General features: G+C 60.5%; 7 protein-coding genes and 1 non-coding gene across 8 annotated transcripts; 5 read left to right on the plus strand and 3 right to left on the minus strand.

Moving 5' to 3' along the window:
- Positions 1-203: 203 nt before the first annotated feature.
- On the minus strand, positions 204-6270 carry HRG_04097 (DEAD/DEAH box helicase domain-containing protein; the record flags this gene model as incomplete). The annotated part of the gene is made up of 9 exons (XM_044862568.1): positions 204-642; positions 691-1494; positions 1546-2192; positions 2247-3134; positions 3631-3677; positions 3834-4530; positions 4588-5539; positions 5588-5771; positions 5817-6270. The coding sequence occupies 9 exons, from the start codon at positions 6268-6270 to the stop codon at positions 204-206; spliced, it is 5112 nt and encodes a 1703-aa protein (XP_044723594.1).
- A 670-nt stretch (positions 6271-6940) lies between these two features.
- On the plus strand, positions 6941-7944 carry HRG_04098 (calponin-like domain-containing protein; the record flags this gene model as incomplete). Its single annotated transcript, XM_044862569.1, has 4 exons — positions 6941-6954; positions 7027-7098; positions 7235-7347; positions 7412-7944. 4 exons carry the CDS (start codon positions 6941-6943, stop codon positions 7942-7944), a joined length of 732 nt encoding a protein of 243 aa, XP_044723595.1.
- A 1452-nt stretch (positions 7945-9396) lies between these two features.
- HRG_04099 (PX domain-containing protein) lies at positions 9397-10482 on the plus strand (the record flags this gene model as incomplete). Its single annotated transcript, XM_044862570.1, has 1 exon — positions 9397-10482. The coding sequence occupies one exon, from the start codon at positions 9397-9399 to the stop codon at positions 10480-10482; it is 1086 nt and encodes a 361-aa protein (XP_044723596.1).
- A 2798-nt stretch (positions 10483-13280) lies between these two features.
- HRG_04100 (trans-sialidase-like protein) lies at positions 13281-15302 on the plus strand (the record flags this gene model as incomplete). The annotated part of the gene is made up of 1 exon (XM_044862571.1): positions 13281-15302. One exon carries the CDS (start codon positions 13281-13283, stop codon positions 15300-15302), a length of 2022 nt encoding a protein of 673 aa, XP_044723597.1.
- Positions 15303-16137: 835 nt separating this feature from the next.
- Positions 16138-16230, plus strand: HRG_12071. The gene has a single exon. It is a non-coding gene; the product is annotated as a tRNA-Gln (tRNA).
- Positions 16231-16561: 331 nt separating this feature from the next.
- On the minus strand, positions 16562-18215 carry HRG_04101 (uncharacterized protein; the record flags this gene model as incomplete). Its single annotated transcript, XM_044862572.1, has 5 exons — positions 16562-17147; positions 17227-17603; positions 17768-17838; positions 17898-17954; positions 18023-18215. 5 exons carry the CDS (start codon positions 18213-18215, stop codon positions 16562-16564), a joined length of 1284 nt encoding a protein of 427 aa, XP_044723598.1.
- Positions 18216-22821: 4606 nt separating this feature from the next.
- HRG_04102 (ankyrin repeats (3 copies) domain-containing protein) lies at positions 22822-25240 on the minus strand (the record flags this gene model as incomplete). The annotated part of the gene is made up of 5 exons (XM_044862573.1): positions 22822-23459; positions 23516-23628; positions 23685-24043; positions 24096-24905; positions 24965-25240. The coding sequence occupies 5 exons, from the start codon at positions 25238-25240 to the stop codon at positions 22822-22824; spliced, it is 2196 nt and encodes a 731-aa protein (XP_044723599.1).
- Positions 25241-25937: 697 nt separating this feature from the next.
- On the plus strand, positions 25938-26801 carry HRG_04103 (signal recognition particle receptor beta subunit domain-containing protein; the record flags this gene model as incomplete). Its single annotated transcript, XM_044862574.1, has 1 exon — positions 25938-26801. The coding sequence occupies one exon, from the start codon at positions 25938-25940 to the stop codon at positions 26799-26801; it is 864 nt and encodes a 287-aa protein (XP_044723600.1).
- Between the last annotated feature and the right edge of the window lie 33 nt (positions 26802-26834).

Below are 26834 nucleotides of genomic sequence, written 5' to 3' on the forward strand. Positions count from 1 at the left end.
ACGTAGATCCCGAGTGTCCAGCCATCAGCCAGACACCGCGAAGCTGCTCATCCGCCGAAAGGGCCCATCCAGTGTTCCCTGTTCTCAAGTACACTCCCGTCTATGCCTCAGCAGCCCAACCCTGCCTCGACATGCAAAACAGTCCATCCCAATCCCAGGTCCATCTTCAGCGCCCTGCCAATCGCTACACCGCCCCACAAGAATCATCGTCTCCGTTGCGCCTCGCCCTTGGCCCGCTCCATCTCTTCCAGAGCCTCCTTGACAATCGCCTCAGCCTCCACCATCACGTCCTGGCCCTTCCGCCATGTGTACAGCGCCACGCCCTGCTTGTCCAGCTCCTCGTGCGCCCTCTCAAGCCGTCTCAGCCACAGGTCCAGCTTCTTGTTCACCACCTGGGCGCCCAGCACGGGCGAGTCCGACGGCGTCGTCTCAGCGGACCGGGGGCCCGACGAAAAGTAGCTCATTCCAAAAGACGTTGGCGCCGGCGCAGAAGGGGGCGGCAGCGGGTCAAAGTCCACGTCGGAATTGGACGATGGCCCGCGACGGTGGACGGAGAGGGGAGGGCTGAGGTTCCTCGACGAGGAAGGCGTCGCGGCGCGAGATCGGGGAGGTGGCGGCGGCGGCTTTGGCGTGCCCGAGCTTCTTGCGGGAGCATCTCCAGGCCCTTGAACACTTCCGCGTGAGGCTGACCGCTGCAGTTGTGACGACGGTCGGAGGCGCCCTCCTTCGATGCCCGCTGCAGATTTCCTGGTGCGAGGAGGTGGTGGTGGTGGTGGAGGCGTTGCCGCGGTGCTCGGGCTTGAACCGTCCACTCCCGGACCAACGGCCTGGCTAGGTTCTGCAGTCGACGATGGCCTGCTCCTGAGTGCCGCCGGCTTCACCGGTCGCGGAGGCGGTGGCTTCTTGCGCTCCAGGGGTAAGTCCGTGGTGCTTGATGTCTTCTGCCGCGAGTCTGCCTGGATGGCTGCAGACTTGTCGACGCCAATCTCCTCTGGCTCCTGGGAAAAGTCGATAAGCGTCCCCATCGCCGGCCCAGTCGCCTTTGTCGAGACCCTGGAGCTGTCGTCGCTGCCGCTCACTGAGCCGCGTGCAGAGTCCCGCCGAATCATGCTCGCCCTACTCGACGACCCTTCATCGTCCGGTGTCTTGCTCGACGTCTTGTGCCGAGCCAGGTCGAGTGCGGCAGAGTCGAAAAAGCCCGTCTTCTCCGGAGGCGTCGTCACGTCCCGGATGAAGATGGCCAGGATCCGGCCTGGGTTGGCCAGGGCCAGCTCCGTGTAAACCTCGAGGTCGGCCTCTCCGCTGTCGCCCACGAGCAGAAACTTCCTCGTCGGAAAGTCCGTCATGAGGCGGTTCAAGGTCGTCTTCTTCCTCTCTGCGACGGGCTCAAAGATGCCTTGCAGCATGCCCGAGTACTGCTTCAGGTGCAGCGACCCCGGCGGCAGCCCGCCCAGCTTGAAAAAGGTGGCCAGGACGGGGAACAGCTGCCAGGGGCTATTGGAGCAGTAGTGGATGCTGACGCCGAGGTCGTGCATCTGGCCGTACCATTCCTGGACGCCGTCGACGGTGAGCTCCGCCAGCTCCCGCACAAAGGTGTTGCGGAAGATCTCGCGCGCGCCTGCCGAGATGTTGGAGTGCTTGACGGTGTCGTCGACGTCGCTGATCAAGCTGACGCCGTGCGGTTCGGTGACCTTGACGGGCTGCGTGGCCGACAGCCTCTCGTCAGCCAGCACCCTGACGTGGGTTGGCACAAAGTCAAGCTGCGCTCGCACGAGAAAGTGGCCCGCATCGTTTGTCAAGACGGTGCGCGACTGCGACTCTGTGTCGTTGTAGAAGAAGATGGTGATGGGCATGGCCACCAGGGGGTAGGTCAGAAAGGGCGCGACGCGGGCCATGAGGTTTGCGTTGGCCAGAATCAGCTCCGCCTCGCTAAGCTCGTGGACGCTCGGCCCCTTCCTGGCAGACAGCGTTGGACTCGCAGCCCCCGAGTCTGGCATGCGCTTCTCCCCAAGGCGGGCCGCGTGACTGTCGGCGGTGTTGCCGCCAGCATCGACGCTGGGGCCGCCCTTGTCCGGGGGCGGTTGCTCGCTGTATCCGCCGCTGTAGGCTACCCGCTTCTCTTCCTGGCCCCGCTGCTCGATGAGGGCCGCTTCCTTGGCAATCTTTTCTTGGTCGCGCATCTCTTCTTGCATCTGATGGTGGCCCGGGGCTTGTCGTTCGGGCTGGGCGGTAGAGGCCGCATCTACCCGGGTGGGCGCTGATATCCCGCTCAGCTGGCGGGCGAGGCCGATGAGGATGCGATTGCGCCTCGTCATCGGGCCAACTTGGGGCGAATAGATCCATCCGCGGACGTCGACATCGACAATGGCCTTTTCGTCCTCGTGCCTTTCCCACTCCTGACGCCAGTATTCCTCGTCCTTGGCAGGTCCAGCCTCCGGCACCTGGGACTGGTCGGCTTGCGTGGCTTGGTACCAATGCTTCCTCTCATGCCTCTTGGCATAGGAAGGGAAGAGGACCATTTGCTCGTCATCATTCGACACAATGGCCACGTCGGGAAAGGCGCCCGGAATGTGCGGGCTGCCGGTCGGTTCCGCCGCCTCGCCATCGGGCCCCCTGGCTCTCGATTGCGCGTAGCTTTCCCGAAGGTCGGTCACGGCCTGTTGCCCGCTCCTGTACAGATTCCCGGCCATTGCGGCAAGCTTCCGCCTCCTGTACCCCCTCTCGCCCCTCTCGCCCGTCTCTTGCGATCCATCTGCGGCGACTCCCGGCACATAGCCGGTGGTCAGTCCTGCGAGGGTAGGCATCTGTGTTGTCGGCCGCGGGCCCCTCCCATCCTTGGCCGCTCGGGACCTCGGCGGACCAAGAAGCAGATGTCGACCGTGCCTGGCAACGAGGTCGATGACGCGGCCCTTGTCGGCTCGCCGGCGCTGGCGCCGGACGATGAAACGGTGGATGCGCGACTGGACGCCGTGCTTGATGTGGGGAAGGATGTCGAGATGAAAGCTCAGCAGCCGCTCACGGTATCGATCTCGGACGGCACGGGGGAAGAGAAAGCGGGCGAAGCTTTGCGTATGGCGAGGGTGCGGCCGCAGAGCGCGAACGGGGCCGAGCCCAAAGAATCTAAAGGGAGCCAGCTTTTGCCACCAAGATGCTCGGCAGCCAGCGAAAGGGGCAAAGTACCGTGGGCTGCGCGTCTTATACTGTACACCAGCGTCTCTCCCACGCCTCCCCGGGCAGAGTCGCCCGCGTCGTCCGCAGGCAGCCGGCTTCTGGGTCGTGAGCCCGTCGTCTGACTGGCACAGGAGGGGTCAGTGGCGGTACCCCGTATGCAGACAGTCAGGCTGTGCTGGGCCGGCACATGCAGCCAGGATCGGTGATGCGCACAGCTGACTTGCAGCTTGGTGGGCGAGCAGGTCTTTTGGAGCCGAGACGGATTCTTTCCTGCTGCGAGACAGAGCTCGTGATCGGCCGTGGAGGCGATGTGCCTGCATTATGTCATCATCACGTCCGCAATCGGGTCCCCCTTTTCCATTGTGCACCTCTACGCATGACCGTACCAAGTGAGTCAGGAGCCGGCAGAAACAACCGTCGACTTGATATCCTCGTCCAACTCTTCTGTATCTAAGTTACCATCCAAGTGTCTTTCTGCAGCTCTGAGCGGTTTGGCTTTTTATAGTCTGTGCGGGTAGCCCGTTAGAGCGTCCCAGGCCATGCAACATTCAACTAAACAGTGCCACGACGCAAATGAGCCACTCGACGGCTTCACACGTTCGTGCCGCTGCCCTTCTACCGCTTCCCTCCTCTGCCCCCCCTGCTCTTGCCCCTGCTCCCACCCGGCGCCGCCCTCGGCTTCCCTCCCCCGGCCTTGGAGCCCTTGCCCGGAGCCGGCGCGCCGCTGTTCTTCCCCTTCCTCCAGAGATCGCCATCGGATCGGAGAGCCTTTGCGTCCAGCTTCTTCTTGTCCTTGTTGCTCAGCTTGCCACCGCCTTTTTTCTTCATCGACTCGCGGACCCCGTTGAGCTCGGCTCGTCCCGCCAGCTTGGCCTTTTCCTTGTCGTGCTGTGTCTCGAACCACGTGCGTTTCGGCCGCCCCTTGATCTCGGCCTCGTGCTCCAGCAGGTTCTCTCCTTTCATCACCTGCATTTCTGCGTGTGCCAGCTGCTTCTCCTCCTTCTCTTCCTGCATAATCTCCTTCATCTCGTCTTCCATGTCGTCAACCCGGTCCTGCCATTTGTCGGCATCGGCGGGGGGGATGATTCGGCTGGCAATTTTGGCTCCTTGCGCCTTGCCTGCCCTTACGGCCGCCTTGACCACTTTTCTGTCCCCCTCGGCGGCTAGAGTGACGGCCGTGCCTCTTCGTCCGGCACGAGCAGTACGCCCGACACGGTGGACATAGATGTCCAGGGACTGGGGCGCTTCGTAGTTTATAACCGTGTCGACGCCCTTGATATCCAGGCCACGAGACGCCAGATCTGTGGCCAGCAGGTAAGAAACCTTTCCGTCGCGGAAGGATTCGACGCTTTGGATACGCTGCAACAAAGTCAGCCGGAGGCAAAGAAACACGATAACCAAGCGGGTGTCACCAACCTGTGTCTGGTTCATGCTGCCGTGCAGCTCCGCACAGGACAGGTCGAGCAGGCCAAATATGACGCGCGCGCGATGGGCTTCCTTCTTTTGCCGGAAAAAGATGATGACCCTCTCAGTGTACAGCACTTTACACAGGTGGACGAGGTAGCCCATCCGTTTCTCGTCCCGGCCGGGACGCAGTCGAACAAATTCTTGTACCAGGGTTCCCACCGTCTTCTTCTGCGCATCGACCATAAGTCTGACGGGCTTGTTCATGCCGACCCGAATGAGGCGGTCCACCGTCGAAGTCATGGTGGCGGAGAAGAGCATGGTCTGGCGTGACTTGGGTAGCGTGTTGAGAATCTCATTCAGCTCGTCCGCAAAGCCATCCTCCAGCATGCGATCTGCTTCGTCGAGGACCAGAATCTCGACCGTGTCGACGTTGAAGCTAGCCGAATTCCTCATGTGGTCGATGAATCGGCCGGGTGTTGCAATGACCACGTCGGGCCGCCGCCGAAGCTCCGCCTCCTGGGCCTTGAGACTGAGACCTCCAACGGCGAGGGAGAATTTGATGTCAGTGTGCGAGGCAAGTTTCATCGCCACGGCGTGACACTGCATCGCGAGTTCTCTGGTGGGAGTGAGAACCACCACCCGAGTCGTCGGGACCTTGTTGGGTCTATACAGCAGCCGCTCTAAGATGGGAATCATGAACGCTCCCGTCTTGCCCGAGCCAGTCACGGCGCCGCCGACGACGTCTCGGCCCATGAGAGCAATGGGAATCGTCTTGGCTTGAATGGGAGTAGGCTTGGTGAATCCAACGGCCGCAAGTCCCCGGAGAATGGGCCGAGACAAAGACAAGGCCATAAAGGTCGATGCGGGGTCTCCCTTCTGGCCCGATCTTCCCAGCCCGTCATCAGGGGCGAAAAAGGCATCGCGCTTGGCTTGCTCTTCAGGATCTTCTTCACCGTCGTCACTGGCGTCAGACATTGCGCGGTCGTCGTCGTCAGGGTGGCCAACGGGCGTGGCTACCGAGTCATCATCGCTTGCCGAAGCGGAATCGCTGTCGTCATCCTCGTCTTGCTGCTTAGCCTCGTCCCCAGATTCCTCGGCGTCGGAGCTCATGTTCATGCCAAAGGCGTCCTCGGCAAGGACTTGATCGTCGTCGTCATCCATACTGACGTCCACGGCATCTTCGTCAAGGTCGTCTGCGGCGTCGCCATCCGGTTCCGCGGCCGCATTGGCGTCGTCACCGTCGTTCTTCTGCTTGTTCCTTCGCCGTTGTATTATGTCGTCGACATCAACAATCTTCCTGTTAGAGGAGATGCCCTTCTTGGCACCCTCGAATCCCCAGCCTTCGAAGTCCTCCTCTTCTTCATCGCCGCCAAGACCACCTTGGTCGATTAGGAACTCAAAGTCGGAGTCTATGGCGCCATCGTCTCCATCCTTACGTCCCCAGGGGCCCTCTGGGGCTTCGCTTGCATCCTCTTTCCCCCCTTCTTGGGATTCGTCATTTCCTTCAGAGGCTTTCTGGGTCGCCTTTTTGGAGCGCTTGGCCGGCTTGGCCTTGGCTGCCGTCTTGGTCTTCTTCTTGGGCGGCTGAGGCGGTAGCTCTTCTTGTCCGAGGGGATCCTCGCGGCCCTCGTTGTCGTCGGAGAGGGTGTAGACGAAGTCGTCGTCTTCCGTCTTTCTTTTTTGCGGCGCCATCCTGATGCTTGCCTTTGCACAGTGTAGTTGGGCCCTTTTTTGCGCAGGAGCAAAATTGCTTCACGAGTAGTTTTCTGCCGACTTGAAATTTTGGCGGTGAGGGGGCAAATGCTGTTTGGGGAAGCGGCGCTTGTCTGCTTTGGGTTGTGTACGGGACATTTACAAGTTCGGTACGGAATAAAGTCCGTATCTCTTCTTTTCAACGGCTCAGGTGCCTGTTTGCCCGATACCATTAAACAGCTGCCTGGAACATACAAATTGGCATTGGAGCATGACAAGCTTGACATATTTTCATTTCCCCTCTGCTATTCGAATTTGCCCTTCTTGCTGACGCTGAGTCTGTCACGCTCTCTGATTGGACAAGTATTTGACATGTGGGCCGCTGTTTTCCCGCCCGAAGTCCCCACGGTTGATTGGACGACCAAGTTGCTCTGCCCGCGAGTGCCTGCTAGCGATTAATTTCTCCAGCTCCCTTTTCAAGTCCATCCATCGCCGCCTCAGCCCTACCCACGCAACTCGCTTTCCCTTGGTCCTGCCCTGTCTCGATACCCGCTCGGTTCTGGCTTCTTCTGCTTTCGCGCTTGCATCCTTGCCCTCTGAGCCGCCTCATACCGTCGCATCGAGAGCGCGCCCGCCTAAACAGTCGGCCTCCTGAGCAAACACAGCAAACATGGGCGAGTCCAGGTTGGTCTCCATCGTCTGCGCAGCGTCTATCGCCACGGGGCAATCCTCCCTGACTGACGGTCCGCACCACAGACAGGAGCTTGTGCAGTGGCTCAACAGCCTGCTCCAGCTCAATATCACAAAGGTTGAGCAATGCGGCACTGGGTGAGTCTCGACGGCTACCCCTCCCCCGCTTTACAACGCACGCGTGCCTGCAGCCGCGCCAACGTCGGATTCATTGGATGCTCGGCCTTGCAACCGTCCCAAAAACCGTTGATCTGACTCGACACTCCATCTTCAGAGCGGCCTTGTGCCAGGTGTTTGACAGCATATACATGGACGTGCCCATGTCCAAGGTCAAGTTCAACGCCAACGGCGAATGGGCCTACGTTCAAAACTTCAAAGTCCTTCAAAGTACGACTACGCCCTGCCCCGGAACAATAGCCTCCTTTTCGCATGCTGACGATCTGTCCCGCAGACACGTTTGCCAAGCATCAAATCGACAAGCCGATCCCTGTGCAAGCCCTCATGAAGTGCAAAATGCAAGACAACCTCGAGTTCCTGCAGTGGACCAAGAGGTTTTGGGATCTCAACTTTCCCGATCACGAGTACGATGCCGTAACACGGAGGAAGGGGGGCACGCTTCCCAACGCGGGCGCCGCGAGGGCACCTGTGACGGCGGCAGCTGGTGCTCGTAGAGGAGGCACCACGCCTGCGGGCGGTCCACGCGTTGCCAAGGCTGCCGGCGCCGGTCCCGGCTCCGCTGCACTGCAGCAGGAGAACGCCACACTCAAGGAGACTGTTGCCGGGCTGGAGCGGGAGCGCGACTTTTACTTCAGCAAGCTGCGCGACATTGAGCTGCTCATCCAGCAAGCCGTGGACGAGGACCCAGAGCTCGAGAAGCAGGAAGAGGGCCTGGTCAAGCAGGTCCAGGCGATTCTATACTCGACCGAAGAGGGGTTCGAGATTCCCGACGAAGGGGAGGCTTTGGACGACCAGGAGACGTTTTGAGGGAAGCCAGCCAAGGCGTTGCGAGGTACCACGAAAAGGGGCCGGGGAGTTGGGGGTCGTGTAGCCCATGTTTCACGGCTGTATAACGCGTAATGAAGGATTTGGACGAGTCGGGAGGCGGACAGTCGTCGACTCACTTGGGACATTGGGAACTTGGGACCTCTTGACAGAAGCAGAGGCCCAGATAGAGCAGCTCAAGAAGCACGTTGGACAGTCGGTTGGCAAGCTTTCGGTCGCGTTTCTCCATGTGTGAAACGGATGTATGTCACAGGCTTACAACCTGCTGGGTCTGATGGATGCCGAAGCATGAATGATGTACGAAGTGGGTGGAGTTCAGTCAATACTGGCTTCGTCTGGCTATAGGGTAGCTCAAGCATTTGGGCACAGTTGAGGTTAGACCCCAAGACGAGACTGCATAAACACAATCCAGGGCGGGGAGAAGCCGTCCGTTTCCGTGTGGACTCTAGTTGCTCTTGTGGTTTTTTGTGTGATGATGGGAGGTATCTGCGGCTATGAATTGTCCAATGTCGACTTGTACTTGCAAAGCAAATGCTCGTCCCGGGGGTAAAAGGCGGACCAAACAATCAGGATGGGCGCTCGACTGGTGTGGATGGACAGGGTGCAGGGCCCAGAGAGCTCGAGAAAGCCTTGATAGTATTGTACCTTTTCATGACATTTTCATCGATTTCCTGTCAAGGCTGAGGCTCGAGTTAAAAGCCGTGACTGACAGGTATGCGGCGAGCTGGATGGCGGGAGAGACGACGGCAGGGGCTGGTTTTCCGAAGCTGCCTGTCCAAAACTTGTAGTGTTTGATCCGCGCTAGGTAGGGGTGAGCAAACAGCCTCATGGAGCCAAGCGTCTAAAAATATCATTCATGACAGATCCAAACTCGGGCATGTTAGATATTCACTTCCCATGCGTCTATACTATGTGTCCGTACTATATGTTATAGGTAGAAAAGCCTTCGGAGATAATTATAGGGAAGACAGACAATTGCGGGCAATAAAAAACCCAGCTCCACCGCGGGATGCTGCATTAGCAGCCCCGTCATTGGCCTGCAGCGCATATAACATATACGGTATACCCCATGACGCTGGCCGCCGCAGGCCTGAGAGCCATTGTGCGGCGGGCGAGTGACACTCCCCCGCGCCCCCCTGTGCCTTAGCCTCCCTCAGCTGGCCAACCCGTCATCCCGTCAGCAGCTCCCTCTCGCCACAGGTGCTCAACGGATTTTGACGCCCTTCTTTCCACACCATCCATATAACACTACCCATCCCATCATTGTCGACCGCAGTAAATTTTGCTCCTGATATCGCCGGCCAGCGGCCTCTCGGCGCCACGACCCGCCAACACTCGACGACCATTCCAACCACCGCTCCGACCTGCATCGAGACGACACCACCGCCGCATCGAAACCAAAACCCGGGGCCAAGCAGACTGGAAGCCGTGGCGATGGCTCCGCCCCCCGAGATTGCGATACCCTCGACGAGCGTCTCCGACGAAGGCGCCTCCAAGCCCTTTACGCTCTACAACATCACCCTCCGCCTCCCCCTGCGATCCTACGTGGTCCAGAAGCGCTACTCCGAGTTTGCCAAGCTCCACAACACACTGGTCGAGCAGGTCGGCAGCCCGCCCCCCGAGCCGCTGCCCGGCAAGCACTGGCTCAAGTCGACGGTCAAGTCGGCCGACCTGGCGAGGGGCCGGCAGCTCGGCCTGGAAAAGTACCTACGCACCATTGCCGAGACGCCAGACCGGCGATGGCGGGACACGTCGGCCTGGCGCGCCTTTTTGAACCTGCCCAGCTCCAGCAACGCCAACTCTGCCGTGTCTGCCGCCGGGAGGGTCGGCAGCACGGGGGCCGGGGCCGCGGACCCGGGGACGTGGCTGGACATGCACCGGGAGCTCAAGCAGGGCCTTCTCGAGGCGAGGCAGTGTCTGTCGAGGAGAGACGGCGCCGCGGACGGGGGGGACGGCACGGCGGTGGCCGAGGCTGGCGCGGCGGCCAAGCGGGCCCTCGTCAGGGCAGGGACATTGCTTGCCACGCTGTCGGACGGCCTCCGCAGGATGCAAGAGTCGAGCCGGCTTGGCGATGGAGAGCTACGGCGGCGACGAGACTTGGTGTCTACGGCCCGCATGGAGCGAGACGCGCTGGAAAGGCTGTCCAACAGCATGCCCAGCTCGGCATCGGGCGCCGGACGAGGGAATGGCGGGCAAGGACATCCGTCGGCATCGGAGAAGGCAGCTCTGCTACAAGGAGGCAGGCCGGGAGGCCGTGTGCTAGGCGCGCCGCTGCCGGAGACGGACAAGACGCGGGAGCTGGACAACCAGGGCGTGCTGATGCTGCAGAAGCGGGAGATGCATGCGCAGGACGAGCAGGTGGAGCAGCTGGCGGCCATCATCCGGCGGCAGCGGGAGATGGGGCTCAAGATCAACGAAGAGGTGGAAGCGCAGAGCGAGATGCTGGAGCGGATGGACCAGGACGCGACGCGGGTGCAGGGCAAGGTGACGGTAGCCAACAACCGCCTCAAGAAGATGTGACTGGCGGGCGCCGCGACGCGGGGGCTGCGCGCGGCGGTGCTGGCGCTCGAGCTGGCGGCCTGCTGGCTCTGGCTGGCGGCGAGGCTGGCGGGCGGGCTGTCGTGGATGGGACGGCTAGTGCTGCTGATGCTGGGGCTTGGGCGGTGACGATGATGAAGCGTGTGCTTTCTTTTGATTGAAGACGTCATGACTACTGTACTTGGCGTGTCTGGCAGCCGGCTCATTGTACATGTTGTCTCCCCCTTTCTCAAACGTTGGCGCTCTCATCTGGCTGTTCAATGTCCTTTTTCTTCTACAGTATGGGATATCCATGAGTCTCGGCGACGGGTCACAGCGAAATTGTTTCTTTTTCCCCCCTCCCTTACTTTTCTTCTTCCGTCATTGCGGTCCTCTGATGTCGCAGACTCGCATGAAGACGACGTCAACGGCGCGGGAGAGGTAATACAAGGCAGCCGAGTCGTGAAGAGAGCCCGGTTCGGGGCCCCCCAGACAACATGACACAGGCACACGTGCACGCGCGCACACGCAACGGCCGTTACATTCAACAGGCTACTGTACAGTACTGCACATACTGTAGGCAGCCGAGTCGAGTCTGTGACGCGGGCTGCAGAAAGGCGGCACGATGCTCGTCTGGTGGCGCGCGAACTACTGCTGCTTGTCGTGGCACTGCCGCGGCTCGCAGGACGCTCTCCCGGACGATCAAACCGCCCCTCTCCCTTCCCCCGCTCGCTCTCGCCCTTTCTCCTCCCCCCGAGTCCTCGGAGTCGGGGCGCGTAGTTGCACACGGGCAGCGGGCTTCCGGGTGCTGGGGATGCGCGGCGCGGCAAGCAGCAGCGTCGGGTTTCTGCCGTCAAGGTCTTTGGACGGATGAGTAGGGAGGGAGAGGAAGAGGCCAGCAGCCGTCGACGGAGAGCCAATGGGTGTCGGCGTGTGGCGAGGAGTCGAGTATCACCGCTTGCAGGTACCGAGGAAGGTACTGTAGAGCTCCGGGGACCGGAAGCTGAGCCGACCCCTGCCCTGTAGGCAGCCTGGAGCGCACAAGAAACGGCCCCACGTTTGCGGCGTTGCAGCGACGCCATCAAAGTACAGAGTACGAGCACATTGGACGTGTACACAAACTTAATGGGAGAACGACGACGACGAGCTGTCAATTCATGGATCCAATGTCCAAAGCAAAGGGCCAATGCTTGCGCTCGTGGCCCTCGTTCAAGACGGTGCGGAAGTGGTGCTGCTTAGAGGGGACGTGACGGATGCCGGTGTTGACGGCTAGCTTACTGTACCAAGCCCCTGGTTGCCAAGGCAACGCGGCGTCGGCGATAAATGGCCCAAATTTCAAACCTTTTTCGCTGGGGAGAGCTCATTAGTTGAGATGCACCGCGTCCGGGGGAGGTGAGGGGGAAGAGACAAGAGTAACTGTTGAGGTTACGTTGGGGGGGGACCCTGCTCGAGCCTTGACCGCCAACTGCAAGCATCGTGGTGGCCGCGAGGGTGCTCGGCTGAGGGGCGACGATGGGGGCGAGCGAGGGGGGTTGATTGGGGGGAACGGACGTGCGGCACCGGTCTGATTGGGCACAGGCGCGTGATGGCCTCGTGATGAATGATTGGCATGGTGTGATGCGACGACGGTGGCCATGGTAAACAAATAGGGGGAGATCAGGCGATGATTGGCAGCGAGAAGCATCGAGCACGGCGAATGATGGACCAAGACGGACGTGTGCAGTCCTTGTTGGCTCAAGGCAGCTGGAAATGTGATGCCAACGTTGGCTGCGATATCGGCGGTTGTGCTTGTTGCCAGCGCAGGGCAGTAAAGTCAGCTTCATGTACAATGTAAGCACAGTATGTTTGATTTGGCTTGCCGAATTCTCTTCACCATCGCAAATTGGGAAATGGAACCTACAGTAATACCTACCTACCCTACCTACCTATAGCACTAACAAAGGAAGCTGTGCATGTCGTCGCCAAGCTTCTTGGGAGACGTGACGCCTGTAAGCCTCCCAAGTCCACTGTGACCGTCACCTAAAATGGACCCCTCCCGATCATGGCCTACCTGCGGCACTATCCGCCGCGCGCAGGGGACCTGAACTGGGGCGCCTTCAGGCTCCAGCTCCAGCTCCCCCTCTGCTGTAACTACTGGCTGGCCATCCAATTCCCGGCAAATCACAGGCAATCAGCGCAATCTTTTTCTCCCTCTTCTTTTTCTCTCACTGTCCCACCCCCCCGCGCAACAGGTCACCAGTACTTCGTGAGGTCACGAGTAAACACTGGGGCACCAGCGACTCTCTTTTCCCTCTCCTTTTCCTGTCTCCCCCCCAAGGCCACTCGCCTCTATCCTCGGGCCTGGTCCGCTTCCCTCTCACCAACCTACTTACCTCCTCTGGCGACGTGCAGCTCATGCCGTGCGAAGTCGTTGGTCGGACTTGAAGCCTCTCTCCTTGTCAGTGTCCGTCTGCATTTTGCTTGGAGCCTGGCGTTTGTTTCCCTCGGCCGCGCCTATCCGTCTGTCTCTGCCCGTCCCGTCGTGGCCGCCTGCATCGGTGAGTTCTCTGGAGCCCAGCCCTCGGCGGCCCTGCAAGGCTGCCATCGGCCCTCGGTGGCAATGAGGTCGTCGTCGAGCGAGCTCGTCTTCGTTTCTGCCGCTTTCTCAGATCCGTCACCTTGCTGATATCAAGTAGTCCGTTAGCTTTGCTCTCCCATACGAGCCCTCCGACCGCCTCATGGCTTTCCCGTGCTCCCCATAGATCGACCGAATCTCTCTTGCTGCGGCCTCGTCGCCCATTCCTTGCTGTGTGCTCTGCAACATGAGTGGCCCTCCGCCACCGCCGCCCCATGGCCACGCCCCCAGGTCCTCGGGCCTGCCGCCTGGCAAGTACGACATCTTCGTCATACCCGAGCACTCGGCCGGCTCCGGCTTCCTCTACCTGCCCTCCCTGCGGCCCAGCCCAAACAGCTTCGCCGCCGGCTTCGCTTCCGCTCTCATCCTCGTCGCCCTCTTCCAGAGCATGGCCCCCGCCTTCATGGTCTGGTGGGAGAGCTTCCAGGGCCTCGGCAACATGGGCATAACACTCCTCATTGCCGGCGTCGGCTTCGGCGCCTGGGCTCTCGGTCGTGCTCAAAAGGACCCCCCGCCTTCGGGCCATGGGTCCGGCGCCCAACATCGAGGCGGCGGCCAAGCCGGCGGAGGATTCAACGCATCCACTTCGGCGCCACCTCCAAACCCCGGGAGCCCGCCGCCTCCGCCGCACGGCAGCAACACGGCTCCTCCACCACCCCCTCCCCCTCCTCCCCCGCCGCCTCCCGGGCCCGAAGACGCCGCTTCTCCGCCGCCGGGGCAAGAGAAGCCCAAGTCTTCGTGGCAACGGCCGCCGCCGCAGCCCGGGACCTCCAAACCCGAGACGCCAAAGGGCGCCTGGGAAAGGGCCCGCGAGGAAATGAGGAAGAAGGAGGAAGAGCGCAAGGCAAAGGAGGCGGAGCAGAAGCGGCGCGATGAAGCGGCCAAGAGACTGGCAGAACTGCGCGCCAGGGAGGCAAAGGAAAGGCAAGAACGAGAAAAGGAAAAGGAGCGCAAGGAAAAGGAAGCTCGGGATAAGAAGGCCAAGGAAGCAGCCGAAGAACAAAAAAAGAAGCTGGCCGAAGAGCAAAAGAAGAAGCTTGCCGACGAGCAAAGGCGAAAGCAAGTCGCAGAGAGGGTGGAGAAACAGCGCCAGGAAAGAGAGGCAAGGGAGCGCGAGGAGCAGAAGAAAAAGGAGGCGGCCGCGGCCGCGGCTTCCGAGACAGCGTCGTCGTCAACGGCAAAACCACCAGCGACACCTCGCGCCGGGAGCTCATACGCCTACTCAAGCGTCGGCGAAAAGACCAACATGTGGCCCCACGGCCGGCCTAACGTGCCGTCGCAGGCCGGCAGCTCTGCCTCGAAGAATTCCCCGAGCTCCGAGAAGCGACCGCCTGCACCGACGGCCAAGACGTACGTCAGCAACGACGAGGACGCGTACTCGTATCGGCCATACGATCAACCAGGCAAAAGGTCCGGGCGAAGGCCGTCGGCGTCGTCAGTCGGGGGGTCCGAATCCTCGTGGGCTCCCTCGCACACGACGGCTCGGACGTCGGCGCCGCCATCTGTCCGGGGGCCATACACCACAAAGGACCCCGACAAGATTGTCGTTCAGGCCGTGTACCTCTTCATGAACCAATTCGCCAAGACGCCGGCCAGCCAGCTCATCTCGGGAGTCGGGTCCGTTACCGACGGCCTGATCCTGCGCATTACGACCGAAGGCCTCTTCATCGATGACGACGTGCGCGGCGTGCCCCAGCGGGAATGGGACGTCAAGGCCTGGACCCTCAAGCACGTCGAGGCGTGGTGCCCGCCACATTGCCTCAACTCGGCCGCGGCTCCTTCCACCAACGCGAGCGCAAAGAGCCCGCCGCACTTGTTGTACAAGATGGCCACGGCACGCCGCAACGCCGAAAAGGACAAGATGCTGACGGGCGACGACGCCGACACCTACCTGACGGAGATGCTGCGCGCCTGTAAGGAATGCTGCCGGCTTGGGATGTGTGATCGCAAGTTCAAGGACACCAACATCCAGTCCCCGTCAGGCCAGGCCGGAGAGTGGAAGGACAAGGGCCTGCACGTCCTCCGCGCCACGATCCGCGACCAGGAGGGGAAACGCTATCTCTTCTTGCTGGACGAGACGGAGGGCTGGAAGGTTGCGGTCGGGTTGCAGCGCTTGCGGCGAGGCACGCAGGTGCGGCAGCTGGGGGTGAGCGGCATGGCGCCTTCGGAAGCTCGGGGGACGCTGGAGACGCTGGGGTGGATCGGATGAGGAGAGCGATGCCGAGATTGAGGAGCGACGACGACAGTCAACTTGTTACGCCAGCAATCGGATGAGCACGGCGAAGACGAGGAGCAACCGCGCGCAGGACACATATGCACCTTTATTGCAAGGGCCGACGAATGCCAAACAACAACAAAGGCGGTCAGGGGCACCGGAGCCCATGACAGCGTTTGAGGTGGATTCTTGAGTGCGATGCGCTAGGGGGCGGATGGAATGGAGGGGGGGGGGCAACTGCATAGCGAGACAGGAGTACCGGGAGGGCGAGGAATACTTTTGCGCCGAGAGGGACGGATTTTCTTTGAGAATGGCTTTTTGTAGCATTCCATTCGCTATTATACCCCCATGTTCATATGGATATGCATGGCAAAGGTCAGGACATGTAGCTGCATCGAGGACGGGGCCTTTTCGCTAGCCATGTGAAGCTCTGTAAGAGGCATGAAGATGATGCTGAAGCGGGTGTCGTGGTAGTCTGGCTGCTCCACGAGCATGACTCGCCAAGAAGAGTCGGCGGTTGTCTGGTGAGCCCAACGTGTAATAAGGCATCAACAGCAGCGTGCAAATCGTGGTGGATCACGGTTGAGCAGCGATTGAGTTGTTATTTCTTGTACTCGGTGCGATGTCAGTGTCTACAGCACATGTGTCTTGCTCAAATGTTTATTCCATTCAGGCACGAAGAGGCGTAGGAGAGCTTGCTGTCAACTGTTTCTCGAGGCTCGTGAGGCTCCCGAAGCAAAAGAGAGTGGACCGGAAAAGTGCACGGACTGGCGGGGAGTCCGGAGAAACAGTGTATAGCTCACAATTAATCCCTGACATTCACACTCGCGGCCCATTAGTCTAGGGGTTAGGACGTTGGATTTTGATTTGCTTGAATCATAATTTTCTTCCAAAGACGCCAGTTCGATTCTGGCATGGGCCTAGGTTTTTTTTCTTTTTCCACCGCTTTCCCTGTCTCTAGGGTAGGTGCAGCCCAATTTGATTATCATAAGCTTTCGCCAGCAGACTTTGTGAGTGATGCTTGTACCAACTATCGTCTTGTCCCTGAAGCGGTGAATAAGGGGGCATTCGGCCAAAACATCGGCGGCTAAACTCCCATGTGCTCTTCGCCCGATGAACCCGTTTCTTTTTTACTTCCAACCCATCGTCCAGATGGCCGTACACGTACAAACAAACGCCCTGCCTGACCCTGCTGGGATCTGAATCCACACCAGCCCCTGACTCCAGTCCGTTGTGGACAGTCGGCGATGCGCTCAAGGGCATCCCCTCTCCCCATACGTTACAAACGTCTCCTTGGTCACCTGGATGCCATCCGGGCTCTGCAGGCCCTGCGCGTCAAACCCGCTGCCCGTCACGGCATACACGGGCGGCCTCGCCCCGGGATACAGGTCGCCCAGCCCATCGATGCTGTCAACGTCATTCTTGGCCTCGCTCGTAGTCACCGACGACGGCGCCGCCTTGGCCTGCTCGGGCTTGCGCGCCCACAGCTGGGCCTCGTCGTCGGCCGGCGACTCGTCGCGACGGGGCATCTCGTAGCTGTGGCCGTAGAGGGTGCCGTTGCTCGACGACGCGGCGGTGCGCTCGCCGGCGCCGTCCTTGGTCATGGCGTCGGACGGCTCGGCGGCGGAGCGGTCGTGCGAGGAGCGCAGGCGCGAGACGATGAGCACGGGCAGGTAGCGCATGAAGAGCGGCTTGAGGGCGGCGAGCGAGGCGCACACGATGCCGGCGTTGACCTCGACGAAGCTCCAGATGAACTGCTCCGTCAGGTCCCACGAGTAGTCGGGCGACGACATGAGCGGGGGCATGATGAGGGTGCGCTTGATGGCGGCGGCACAGACGCTGGGCCAAGTCAGCTTCCCCTTCATCCTTGGCGTCAAGGGATCAGGTTCCCGGGGAGCAGGAAAGGGGCACCACTTACAAGCCGCCCGTGGCAAAGAGCAAGACGAGGGAAATCTTCTGCCGCAGCGGAATCTGCAGCGGCACAATGACCTTGACGGGCAGGAAGAGAATGACGAGGTCGATGACTATGTTGGCAATGCTGAGCACCATCATGGGGATCAGGTACTCGATGCAGGTGCCGCCCTTGATGGACAGGTCCCACGCGGCGGCCACCGGGTGGCAGCGGAAGACGATGACGAAGATGTAGGTGACGGTGTAGGCGGCGACGACGCCGAGCAGGGCGTAGACGGCGCGGCGGAAGTGTTGGTCGGGCGAGACGCGCAGGTAGAAGGCGAGGATGGAGAGCTTGGAGAAGGAGATGGAGATGGCGTAGGTGAGGGTTGCGCCGACGGTCGTCTGCGTACGAGCTGCGTTAGCGAGCGTATGGATCTCGAGCGGAGGAACATTAAACACATGAGAGGAAGCGTGAGTGGCAGTCTCCGGAGATGCTGAAGTCGGAGGGCTTGGTGACTCGGCTTCGACGGCTGCACCGGGGGCAGTGGGAGAGACGGATCGCGTACCTGGAGAAAGCGAGGGCTGTAGTCGGAGAAGAGCACATCCCACATGTGAAGGCCGGCTCCAACGGCGTATACTGGCAAGTGGTCAGTGGCCTCGTATGAATCTCGCCAGTCCAGCCCGGGACTGACATACGATGCCTCCCGACAAAGAAGAAGGAAATGGAAAAGACCAATGCACAGAGCACAAGATCTAGACCCGGAACCATGTCCGTCAGCACGGCCTTCAACATCCCTCTGTCTTCTCGGCGGAAGACTCACAGTCATCCCATCCCAGATCCCCAGAGACGACGTGCACCCGCGTAAACACGCGCAGCGCCACGCACACGCACGCAACAATCGTCGCCGCGATGCCCGCCGGCACCACCGCGCCGCCGCTGCTGGGCGGGTTGACCGGTGTCCGCACCTGGCCCGGCGGCGGCGCCATGAGGTAGACGGGCGCCGAGGCGGCCATGTCTGTGATGGGAGGAGTGGTTGGAAGGGGAGAGGGCGGCGGGGAGGGATGACTCGTAGGACAGGGCTCGGCGAGGGCCTGTATAAGATGGGGGCCGGGTCAGCCCTTCAAGAGAGGAAGCAAAGCTTGGAGTAAAGTGTGAGAGAGGGAGGGGAGTGACGAGACAGCCTCAGGAGCTGAGCCAGGCGAGCCGAATCACAAATCGGCTCGTGGCATAGAGTGGTGGAGTTTGTTGACTCTATGCCATCACGATGAAAAGACGGAGTCTTTCGAAACGTCCTCGAGGCGACTCTTTATTTCAATGCTTTAAAGACATAGAAACTTGGCATCACCCTCGCTGCCGCTCAGGTCTTTAAATTCACTGCACACCGACCCCCGTCCATCTGCTCCCATCCGCATACCCAGATCGACCCCCGCGCCCCATCCCCACCGGCAAGGGACGACCAGGGGGGACGGTTTAACCAGAGAATCGAAGACCAACTGTGGAACCAGGACCGGCACATCAGGCATGTCATCCAGCAGGGCTCTCTCTCCGGCCGAGTCGCAGCCTCTTGCCTCGCTGGCGCACCCCCCTTGCCCGGCCCTGCGGTCCAGGGGAGGGGAGACACTGAAGAGAGGCGAGGAGGAGAGGCTCGGAACCAAAGAATGAAGTATCCGTCCCTGGGTGGGCCTGAGCAAGGTGTCGAAGGCATCTAGGAAGCAAGGGGGAGAAGGCGGCCCAGGACAAGACGGGAGCAAGGACAGGGGAGTCGGTACTGCAAACAGGGCTACAGAATTACTCACTGCCTTTAACGCCGATGAGGGCGTTGCCCAAGGACCAGACGTACTGTACATATTATGCACGAGGGGATGAGTGACGGCCGCGTCTGATGGTTGGGGGCATCCGTACGCTCAAAGACGTAATGGGACGGCAACACGCGGCCAGTGGATTGCCGCCCATGTATGAATGACTTACTGCATGTAGAGACAGGCCTGCGCATGCCGGGCCGCATGCAGCTGAGATGCGCCCATCGACGAATGTCATCGTCACCTGCTCCGGCGGCGAACCAGACGGTTATTCTCCGACGGCCAATCCGGAGACTTCCAACAGCCTCCTGATTCTACCCGAGCCTCGGATTCGTCCAGTCCCGGTGCAATGGGGTGTCGTGGCTGTCACGGAGTTGCAGTGGAGAACAAGCCAGGGATCGAGACAACTACCCGCAGGAGCGCAGCTGCGCATGGAGAAGAAAGTACTTGTACAGTAGCATCGAGGCATCTCTTTGCTAGTTTTCAGTCTCTCTGTGGCTCTGCCAGGTGGTACCTCTGAAGTTGGCTCCCCAATATGAAAGGGTCTCTTACCACGCAACTCTTGATCAACTCTCCCTGTGTCCGGGGCACCAGCACATTCTCCATCTCTGGGGACGGCCATTAGGTGCAAGTCATATAAACAGGCTTCGACCAGAGGCGTCAGCCAATGCCGTGCCCCCCACGGTTCCGCCGGCCGGGGAGCCATGCATCGTACCTCCGGCAATGTAAACAAGGGGGGGCAGGGGAGCAAGACGCGGCCGCGGCTCAAACGTCCGCCAGCCAGCCGATCCGTCGCCCCGACCCGTGGGAAGGGCGAGCATGGGACGAGACGAAGCGGGAGAGAAGCAAAGTAAATGAATGGCGTTGCAGAGAGGCTGGCGCCGCACGCCAGAGATTCGATGTCGACGATCCGGGGGAGCGGCCCGTCCTTTCGTTAGGCTCACGTTTTTCACGCTCATGCGTGTCATTGAGAGGCTTCTTTGTCCTTCATTTTATTTTGGCGCAAGGGCTGCAAGCCATCGAGGCTTTGTCCGAGTTGTCGCAAGTTGTCGATGGACCGTCGCTTCTGTCATTGCTGCATCATTCGCCGATCAAGGACAAGACCGCAGCGCAGTGCTGTCTCTGAGTACGAAGAAACTCGATATGCACATCCCAGAGCCGCTCCGCCTCGGCACCGGCCCAGCGTCAACCGAGGTTCCGCAGCCGATCAGGGTTCTGCCATTGACACGCCTCCGCGGCCGGCGCATACCGTACATCATGCACAGTAGCTGAGGAGGTATAGGCATGCAACGCCGTCTTTACTTGGTCTCAACCAGTCATGTCCGCCGAAGATCGAGCTGATGGATAGCGTACGCAGTTCGGGCCTTGGACAAGACTCGTGTCTCGGTGACCGGCGCCCTGTCTACGCGACAGAGAGAGCAGCTGGACTCATGTGCGGCATACAACGTGGAAGATGGATGCCAACTCCGTAAACCAGGACCTCAACGACCGGAACCGTTGGAATTGACGCAGATGGAACTAGGCGTGTGTCCAATCACCTTGTGCAAGTTCCCCGGCGGCTTGCGTCCTCGAGGCGCGCCGGCACGTGCGTGTTGCCAGCGTCCACGACACATCAGCGGTTGATCCAAAAGATCAAACGCCTAGGTTCCTGACCCTGTACTTCGTCCATTATTTATTTCATTTTGCGGAGGCCGGTTGTCCGGATCCTTTGCAAAAAGGGACATAAACCGAGAAGAAAGAAGAAAAAACACGGGGGCCTGACGAGTCCCAAGCTCTCCCGCCCTCGTCCTCGTTCCGGTAACAAGGCCCATCGTATATCGTAATTCCCCATCGCTGCCGCTTCGAGCGCCCGCCCATATGTCGCGACTGAGCTTGCAACCGCCGGTTTTGTGCTCGGCAGTGGGCAGAGGGCACGGGGGTGAGAAGAGTCGAGCCGACTTGCGGCGGAGGCGCGCGCGATGAGCGAGGCCTGCTCGTCAGTTGCGATGCTCACGATACAGGTGTAAGCTCGAGGAGCTATCTGTTGAATACCCAGCTTCTCAAAAGGGCCACTCCGGCGGTGTGCCTGACACAATCTCTGTGCCGCCCAATCGATGCGCCTCGGGCCCTCGGTCGATGCCGGTGCAACTCGACGTGCAGAATCTGGCACTCGCTGCCATCGAATCACCCGCTGTGCAAGCGGGGGACAAAATAAGGAAAAAAGAGAGAAAAAGGAGAAAAGGACGGCGCAATGGGGACGAGCCCCTGACAATATAGGCCAATGCACGCCGGCGTCTCTCCCTGGGATCGTGGAACCTGCTCAAACCCCTTCTCGGGGATTATTATGCACGCAACGCTCTCGAACCAGGAGAGGCCGCCTTCTCGAGAGCCGGGTGTTTCTCGTGTGCGTGCATACGTTTCGACGCATTTCCAGTACAGACATGTTACAGCACATACGTCTATCCCGATACACAGGCACGCACGAGAAGAAGCCAGCGACTGGGTTCCCCCTTCTGGCCGTATCCCCGGCTTGTCATGGATCGTGCGAGGCCGCTTCTGTCAGCACGACGGAAAGCCGAGAGGTCGAATCATACCTTGTGCTAGCTGCTGCGAGGCGTGACCAAAGGTGTATGCGTATAAGCGAAAAGAAAACCAACTTGATGGAGCAGCGAGCTCAGGGGAGTCTCTCTTCCGTTATTCTCAAGAGGTCGGTCGAACACTCATATTGAAGTAAACGGTAAAGAGATGAGCGCCTCTACACATGTATAGCGATAAGGGAATAAAAAGGAAGAGCCGAGGACAAGAACACATGGCGCAGCATCGGGAACTGGTTTGAAGCTATTCTAAATGCACTCGAGAATGGGCAAGGGAAAACCCGCAGAGGTCGCTTGGTCTGGTGGGAAAAGGAAGCCGCATGATAAACCCCCCGTTTTCATTCTTCCTTCCACGGTCAGCGCCCCCCTGCCTTGACCAAGGCCCTGTAGAACCACTGCTTGATATGTAAAGCTCAGAGTCAAGTCGTCATTCGCCCCTTGGATCAGAACATGGCTGATGCTGGACGAAGACGCAGCGCCAGCTTCTTTCCCTTTACCAACTGTCTCTCGACGAATCCTCTTCACTCCTAAGAAATAACAACATCCAACTCCCCCGAGGCATCGGTTCTTCGTCGACAGAAGAAGCTGAATGTATGTCCTGTGTTCCAGGCTGGACCAGGCAAGCCGTTGCGACCTTCGCCCTGGGCGAGGACCAAACGACTTCGCCTGATTGCCCGGCGGTAAATATATGACCCTGTCCGTTCAGAAAACCCAAGGAGCATCGACGATGCGAGCTACAATCAAGAGGCTGGGACAGTCAATGCTCTGGCACTTGTCCTTAACGTCTGGTTCTGTCTGCGCCGAGCATCGTCGGTTCTAACGCAACGGTGATGGATGGCAAGGCCTACTCATTCATCGACCTCCTTATTGCCCAACAAGCCCTCACGGCCACCCCTTAACAGAACCGGACAGCCTTGAGCCAGACATCCGAGTCAACGGCAGCTTGTTCATCGTGCAAAGGTCATCAAGTACAAGGTCTCCGGCACTCACTCCTTTCCCGTCATCAGTCGTCGGGCTGCTCCCGTTACGCAATTGCATCCAACACGTTGCCACGGCCGTCCCCCGTATGCCCCTCGTGACTCTGCACGTCAGCCGGCCCTCTATGCATGTACGGTGCGCCTGTATATCGTTTGACAAAACCCGCAAACACGTCAACGCTCTGTCTCGGCGAGACTGCAATGTGCGACAAGGCAGAAATCGCAGCAAGGGAAAACAAAAACACGAGCCTCCCATACACTTGGTAGTCGTTACACGTCTTCCGCCCCCAACGCCTCGTACCCTCCTCGCGTGCGGATGCCCGTCAGCCGCATCAGGGGCGGGCTCTCGTACATGGCCGTGTAGTCGACCTTGCCGCCGCCCAGCAAGGCGCTGCCGTTCTCTCGCTGGCCGAAAATGGGCGCGGGATCGCACCAAAAGTCCTTGCAGTTGGAGAGGCAGCCCCGGCTGTACGGGTTCTTCTTCTTGCGCCTGTTCTTGCCTGTCGCCGCCGCCCGCCCTGCAATGGTTTCGATGAACGGGTCCACGCCGAGCATTCGGCTCCACTGCTTCAGCATGCCGCCGCTTGCCTTGTTCCTGTTGGCGGGGCCGCCTGCCGCGTCCGTGGCCGAGGCGAGTGGCGGAATGTTAGGGTCCAGCGGCGTGCCTGTCGACGTGAGCGCCCTGGATGTCGGCGGGCTGAGATGGATGCCAGTCATATTCTCATACGTCGTCATGGCGCGGGAAACTTGGAAGAACTGGGTAAAAACGAGCATAGTGACCCAAACCAGCTGCAGCGAGACCCACGCAGCAAGGATGAGTGTGTACGAGTCCGCGTTGAGGAGCTTGCATAGGCTCGCCCCAAGGACGTTGCAGGTCTCGGAGGCATTCGTCGATATCTTGCCATAGTCTGTAGATAAGTTTAGCCTCCGTCCCCAGCCAGTAACGGAGGAGGAGTGACCCTACAGTCATACAACAGCCAGTCGTAGGCAATAATGCCGAGCGTGAGGCAGATGAGATATAGGAAGAATTGGCGGTGGTTGTTGATGCCGACGCAGTTGTACACCCACGGGCAGTGGCTAGGCGGCGTCAGCATGAAAAGTCCAAGACTCGGACGAGGCATGACTCGACTCACTGATCATGCTTGGCCACGCATCGCTGACACCTACGGCAGTGCTTGCTCCGGAGCGGCGTCCTAATCATGCACGTAACGCAAAAGTTGGACTCGTCGTACTTCCACTCCTTAAGCAGCTCGTCGATGGCGGCCCGCTGCTCGGCAATGCCGTTGAGCTTGGGCACAAACCCGGGATCATATCTCATGTTTGCGGCGTAGAAAAAGGTCGTGAGGCAATACAAGACGGCGAAGACAAAGTTGAGGAAGAAGTGGGTATCTGTCACCCCGTTGCCCGACCGGGTTGTGGCTGGCAGGACGACAAAGAGCCAGTTGAGGCCCACGAGAAAGAGCGAGCCTGCAAAGATGCCGGCCATCCAGGGCTTCACCCAAGTCAGCCTCTACCCGAGTTTGTCCGTCTAGAGCCAGACCCACCGTCTTGTGAAAGTGACGCATGTCGGATGGCGCGTACTCCATGACCTGCTTGGCGCACGACATGACGCCGAAGACGATTGCGCCGGCTATAGGAAGGCCGAGGAAGATGGGAAAGCGAGACAGGGCGAAGAGGACGGCTCCAGTGAGGACAAAGGGCCAGAGGAAGAGGAAGCGGGTGGCAAACATTCTCTTGTCCTTTAAGAAATAGCTCGCACCGGGCCAGGGCGGCATGGCCGGGTGGCCGTCGACGTCGTAGCCGCACTCCCTCAGGGCGCGATGCCAGACGGGCTGCGTGTTGAGCTCGCTGGCGGTGACGGCGGGCGTCTTGCCCGTGTCCGTCTTGGCGAAGCGGTCGGCGCCGTACTCGATGAGCTTGAGGACGCAGCCGGGGTTGCCCTTGACGAGGGCCCAGTGCAGGGCGGTGAAGCCGTGCTCGTCGGTGGCGTGGACGCTGGCGCCCCAGCGCAGGAAGACGTCGACGCACTGGGCGAAGCCCTTGTAGGCGGCCCACATGAGCGACGTGTGCCCATAGCTGTCGAGCACGTCGACGGGGATGCCTTGGTGCAGCAGCAGGACAATGAGCAGGACGTTGCCGTTGAAGGTGGAGATGTGCAGCGTGTTGTAGCCCTGGGCGTCGGTGATGAGCGGGTCGGCGCCGTGGTGGAGGAGCAGGTTGACCGTGTAGTAGTGGCAGCGCTGGGCGGCCCATTGCAGCGCCGTGGCGACCGACTCGCCGCCCTTGCGGTTGATCTCGGCGCCGTGTTCGAGGAGGAACTTGCACATGGCATACTGATTGTTAATGGCTGCCCACTGCAGAGGGCGCGTCAGTCGTGCTTTTGCCTGTCGACGGACGGCTCAGGTTCTCTCACGTGCAACGGCGTGATGCCCTCGTCATCGACAAACGTGGCATCGTACTCGCCCGACTCGAACAGCTTCTCCATGGCCCCGACGTCGCCCACCCTGGCCAGCTGCATAATGTCGCTCGCCGGCTCAGCGCCGTCGGCGGCCGGCAGACTGCCCATTTCCATGTCCCTGTTGAGCCTCGGGGCCGCGGCCGCTGCCTTGGTCGAGGGCTGCGTCGGGGCTGCGGCGGCGGAGGGGCCGGAGGCAGCGGGACTGCTGCTTTCTCGGACAGGGCTTCCCATGTACGACCTGGTGCAGGGCGAGAGGGAGGTGGAGGGTCATCAACCGGGCCCCGGAGAGAGAGCGCTGAGGTTCGACGGCGCGGTCAACGGCGCGGTCAACGGCGCGCGGAACAGGGGAAAAATATGGAGACGAGGACGCGGGAAGCTCGCTACCAGCAGAGCGTGACCGCGATGCGGCTGGACCGATTGGAAATGATGCGATGAAGATATGCTCTGGAGGAAGAAGAGCAAGGAAATCGGCGGCTGCTCCATGTCAGGATCCACCGCCTCCAACCGCACTCGGTGTGCTCTCGCTGAGGCTGACCAACGAGGCTGAGCTGCTCCTGCTGCTCACGCGACACCAGATGTCCTGTTACATCTGCAGACTGTGGCGCAGGAACATCGCGTACTCCGTACACGTGGTGTGGCAGAGCCAACCAAGTACGTACCTCTCGGCAGGCTCCGTCCACCCTGGTGCTCCGACGATGCCCAGACGATGCTCGCCTACGAGCGTTTTCAATGCAGCTTCCTGCGCACAGCAACTCACGACACTCTCGCCCTTCGGGCCTCCACTGACCCGAGACCTCGGGCCTGCCGCTGCCGACTGCAGCGCGGCGCCTTGGCCTGGCATCGTCCTCTCGCCGAGTCTGGCCCACGCCCATCGACGCCCTGATCTGCTCCTTGCGCCTCTGCTGCCGCTTCTGGCGACCGTGACAGCATGGCATCCTTTACCGAAATAGTCGAGGCCCTCATGACGCCGTCCCTCCCCGTCGTCTTCTTCGGCCTCCTCGTCATCATCGGCGCCCCCGTCATCCTGCACCTCATCCTCTCCTCGTCGGCCACCTACACCGTCCCGCCCGTCGTCCTGCTCCTCGGGCCCGAAAACGCCGGCAAGACGGCCCTCGCCACCCTGCTCGAGCGCGGCACCAAGCCCGCCCCGACGCACACCTCGCAGGTCACGCAGTCGGTCGAACTCAATGCCTCGACAGACTCCGACCTGAAGCAGTCGTTTCGCAACCACGACGACGCCACCGGCACCTACACAAAGTTCCTCCTCGTCGACACCCCTGGCCACGGCAAGCTGCGCAACGTCGCCATGGGCCGGCTTGGCCGCTCGGCTGAGAAGCTCAAGGCTATCGTCTTCATGGTCGACGCCGCGGCCCTCGGCGAGCAAGAGACGCTGGCCCCAACCGCGACCTACCTCTACGACGTGCTGCTGCACCTGCAGAAACGGGCCGGCGACAAGTCCAAGCCAAGGGCTGCCGTCTCGGTCCTCGTCGCCGCCAATAAGATGGATCTCTTCACGGCCCTCCCCGCCGCCATGGTCAAGTCGCACCTGGAGAATGAGCTGACCAGAATCCGTGCCTCGAAGAGCAAGGGCCTGCTCGACTCGGGCGTCGGCATGGACGACATTGGCTCCGAAGAGCAAGACGCCTGGCTCGGAGAGTATGGCTCCGACAAGTTTTCCTTCCGACAAATGCCAGAATTTGACATTGACGTCGAGGTCCTCGGAGGCAGCGTCATGGCCGACGACGCCGACGTGGACAAGTGGTGGTGGTGGATCGCGCAGAGGGTGTCGTAAGCCGGCACAAAGCCCTGCTACTGATGAAGTGGC

This window comes from Hirsutella rhossiliensis (assembly GCF_020360975.1).
Source record: "Hirsutella rhossiliensis strain HR02 chromosome Unknown scaffold00003, whole genome shotgun sequence".
NCBI lineage: Eukaryota > Fungi > Ascomycota > Sordariomycetes > Hypocreales > Ophiocordycipitaceae > Hirsutella > Hirsutella rhossiliensis.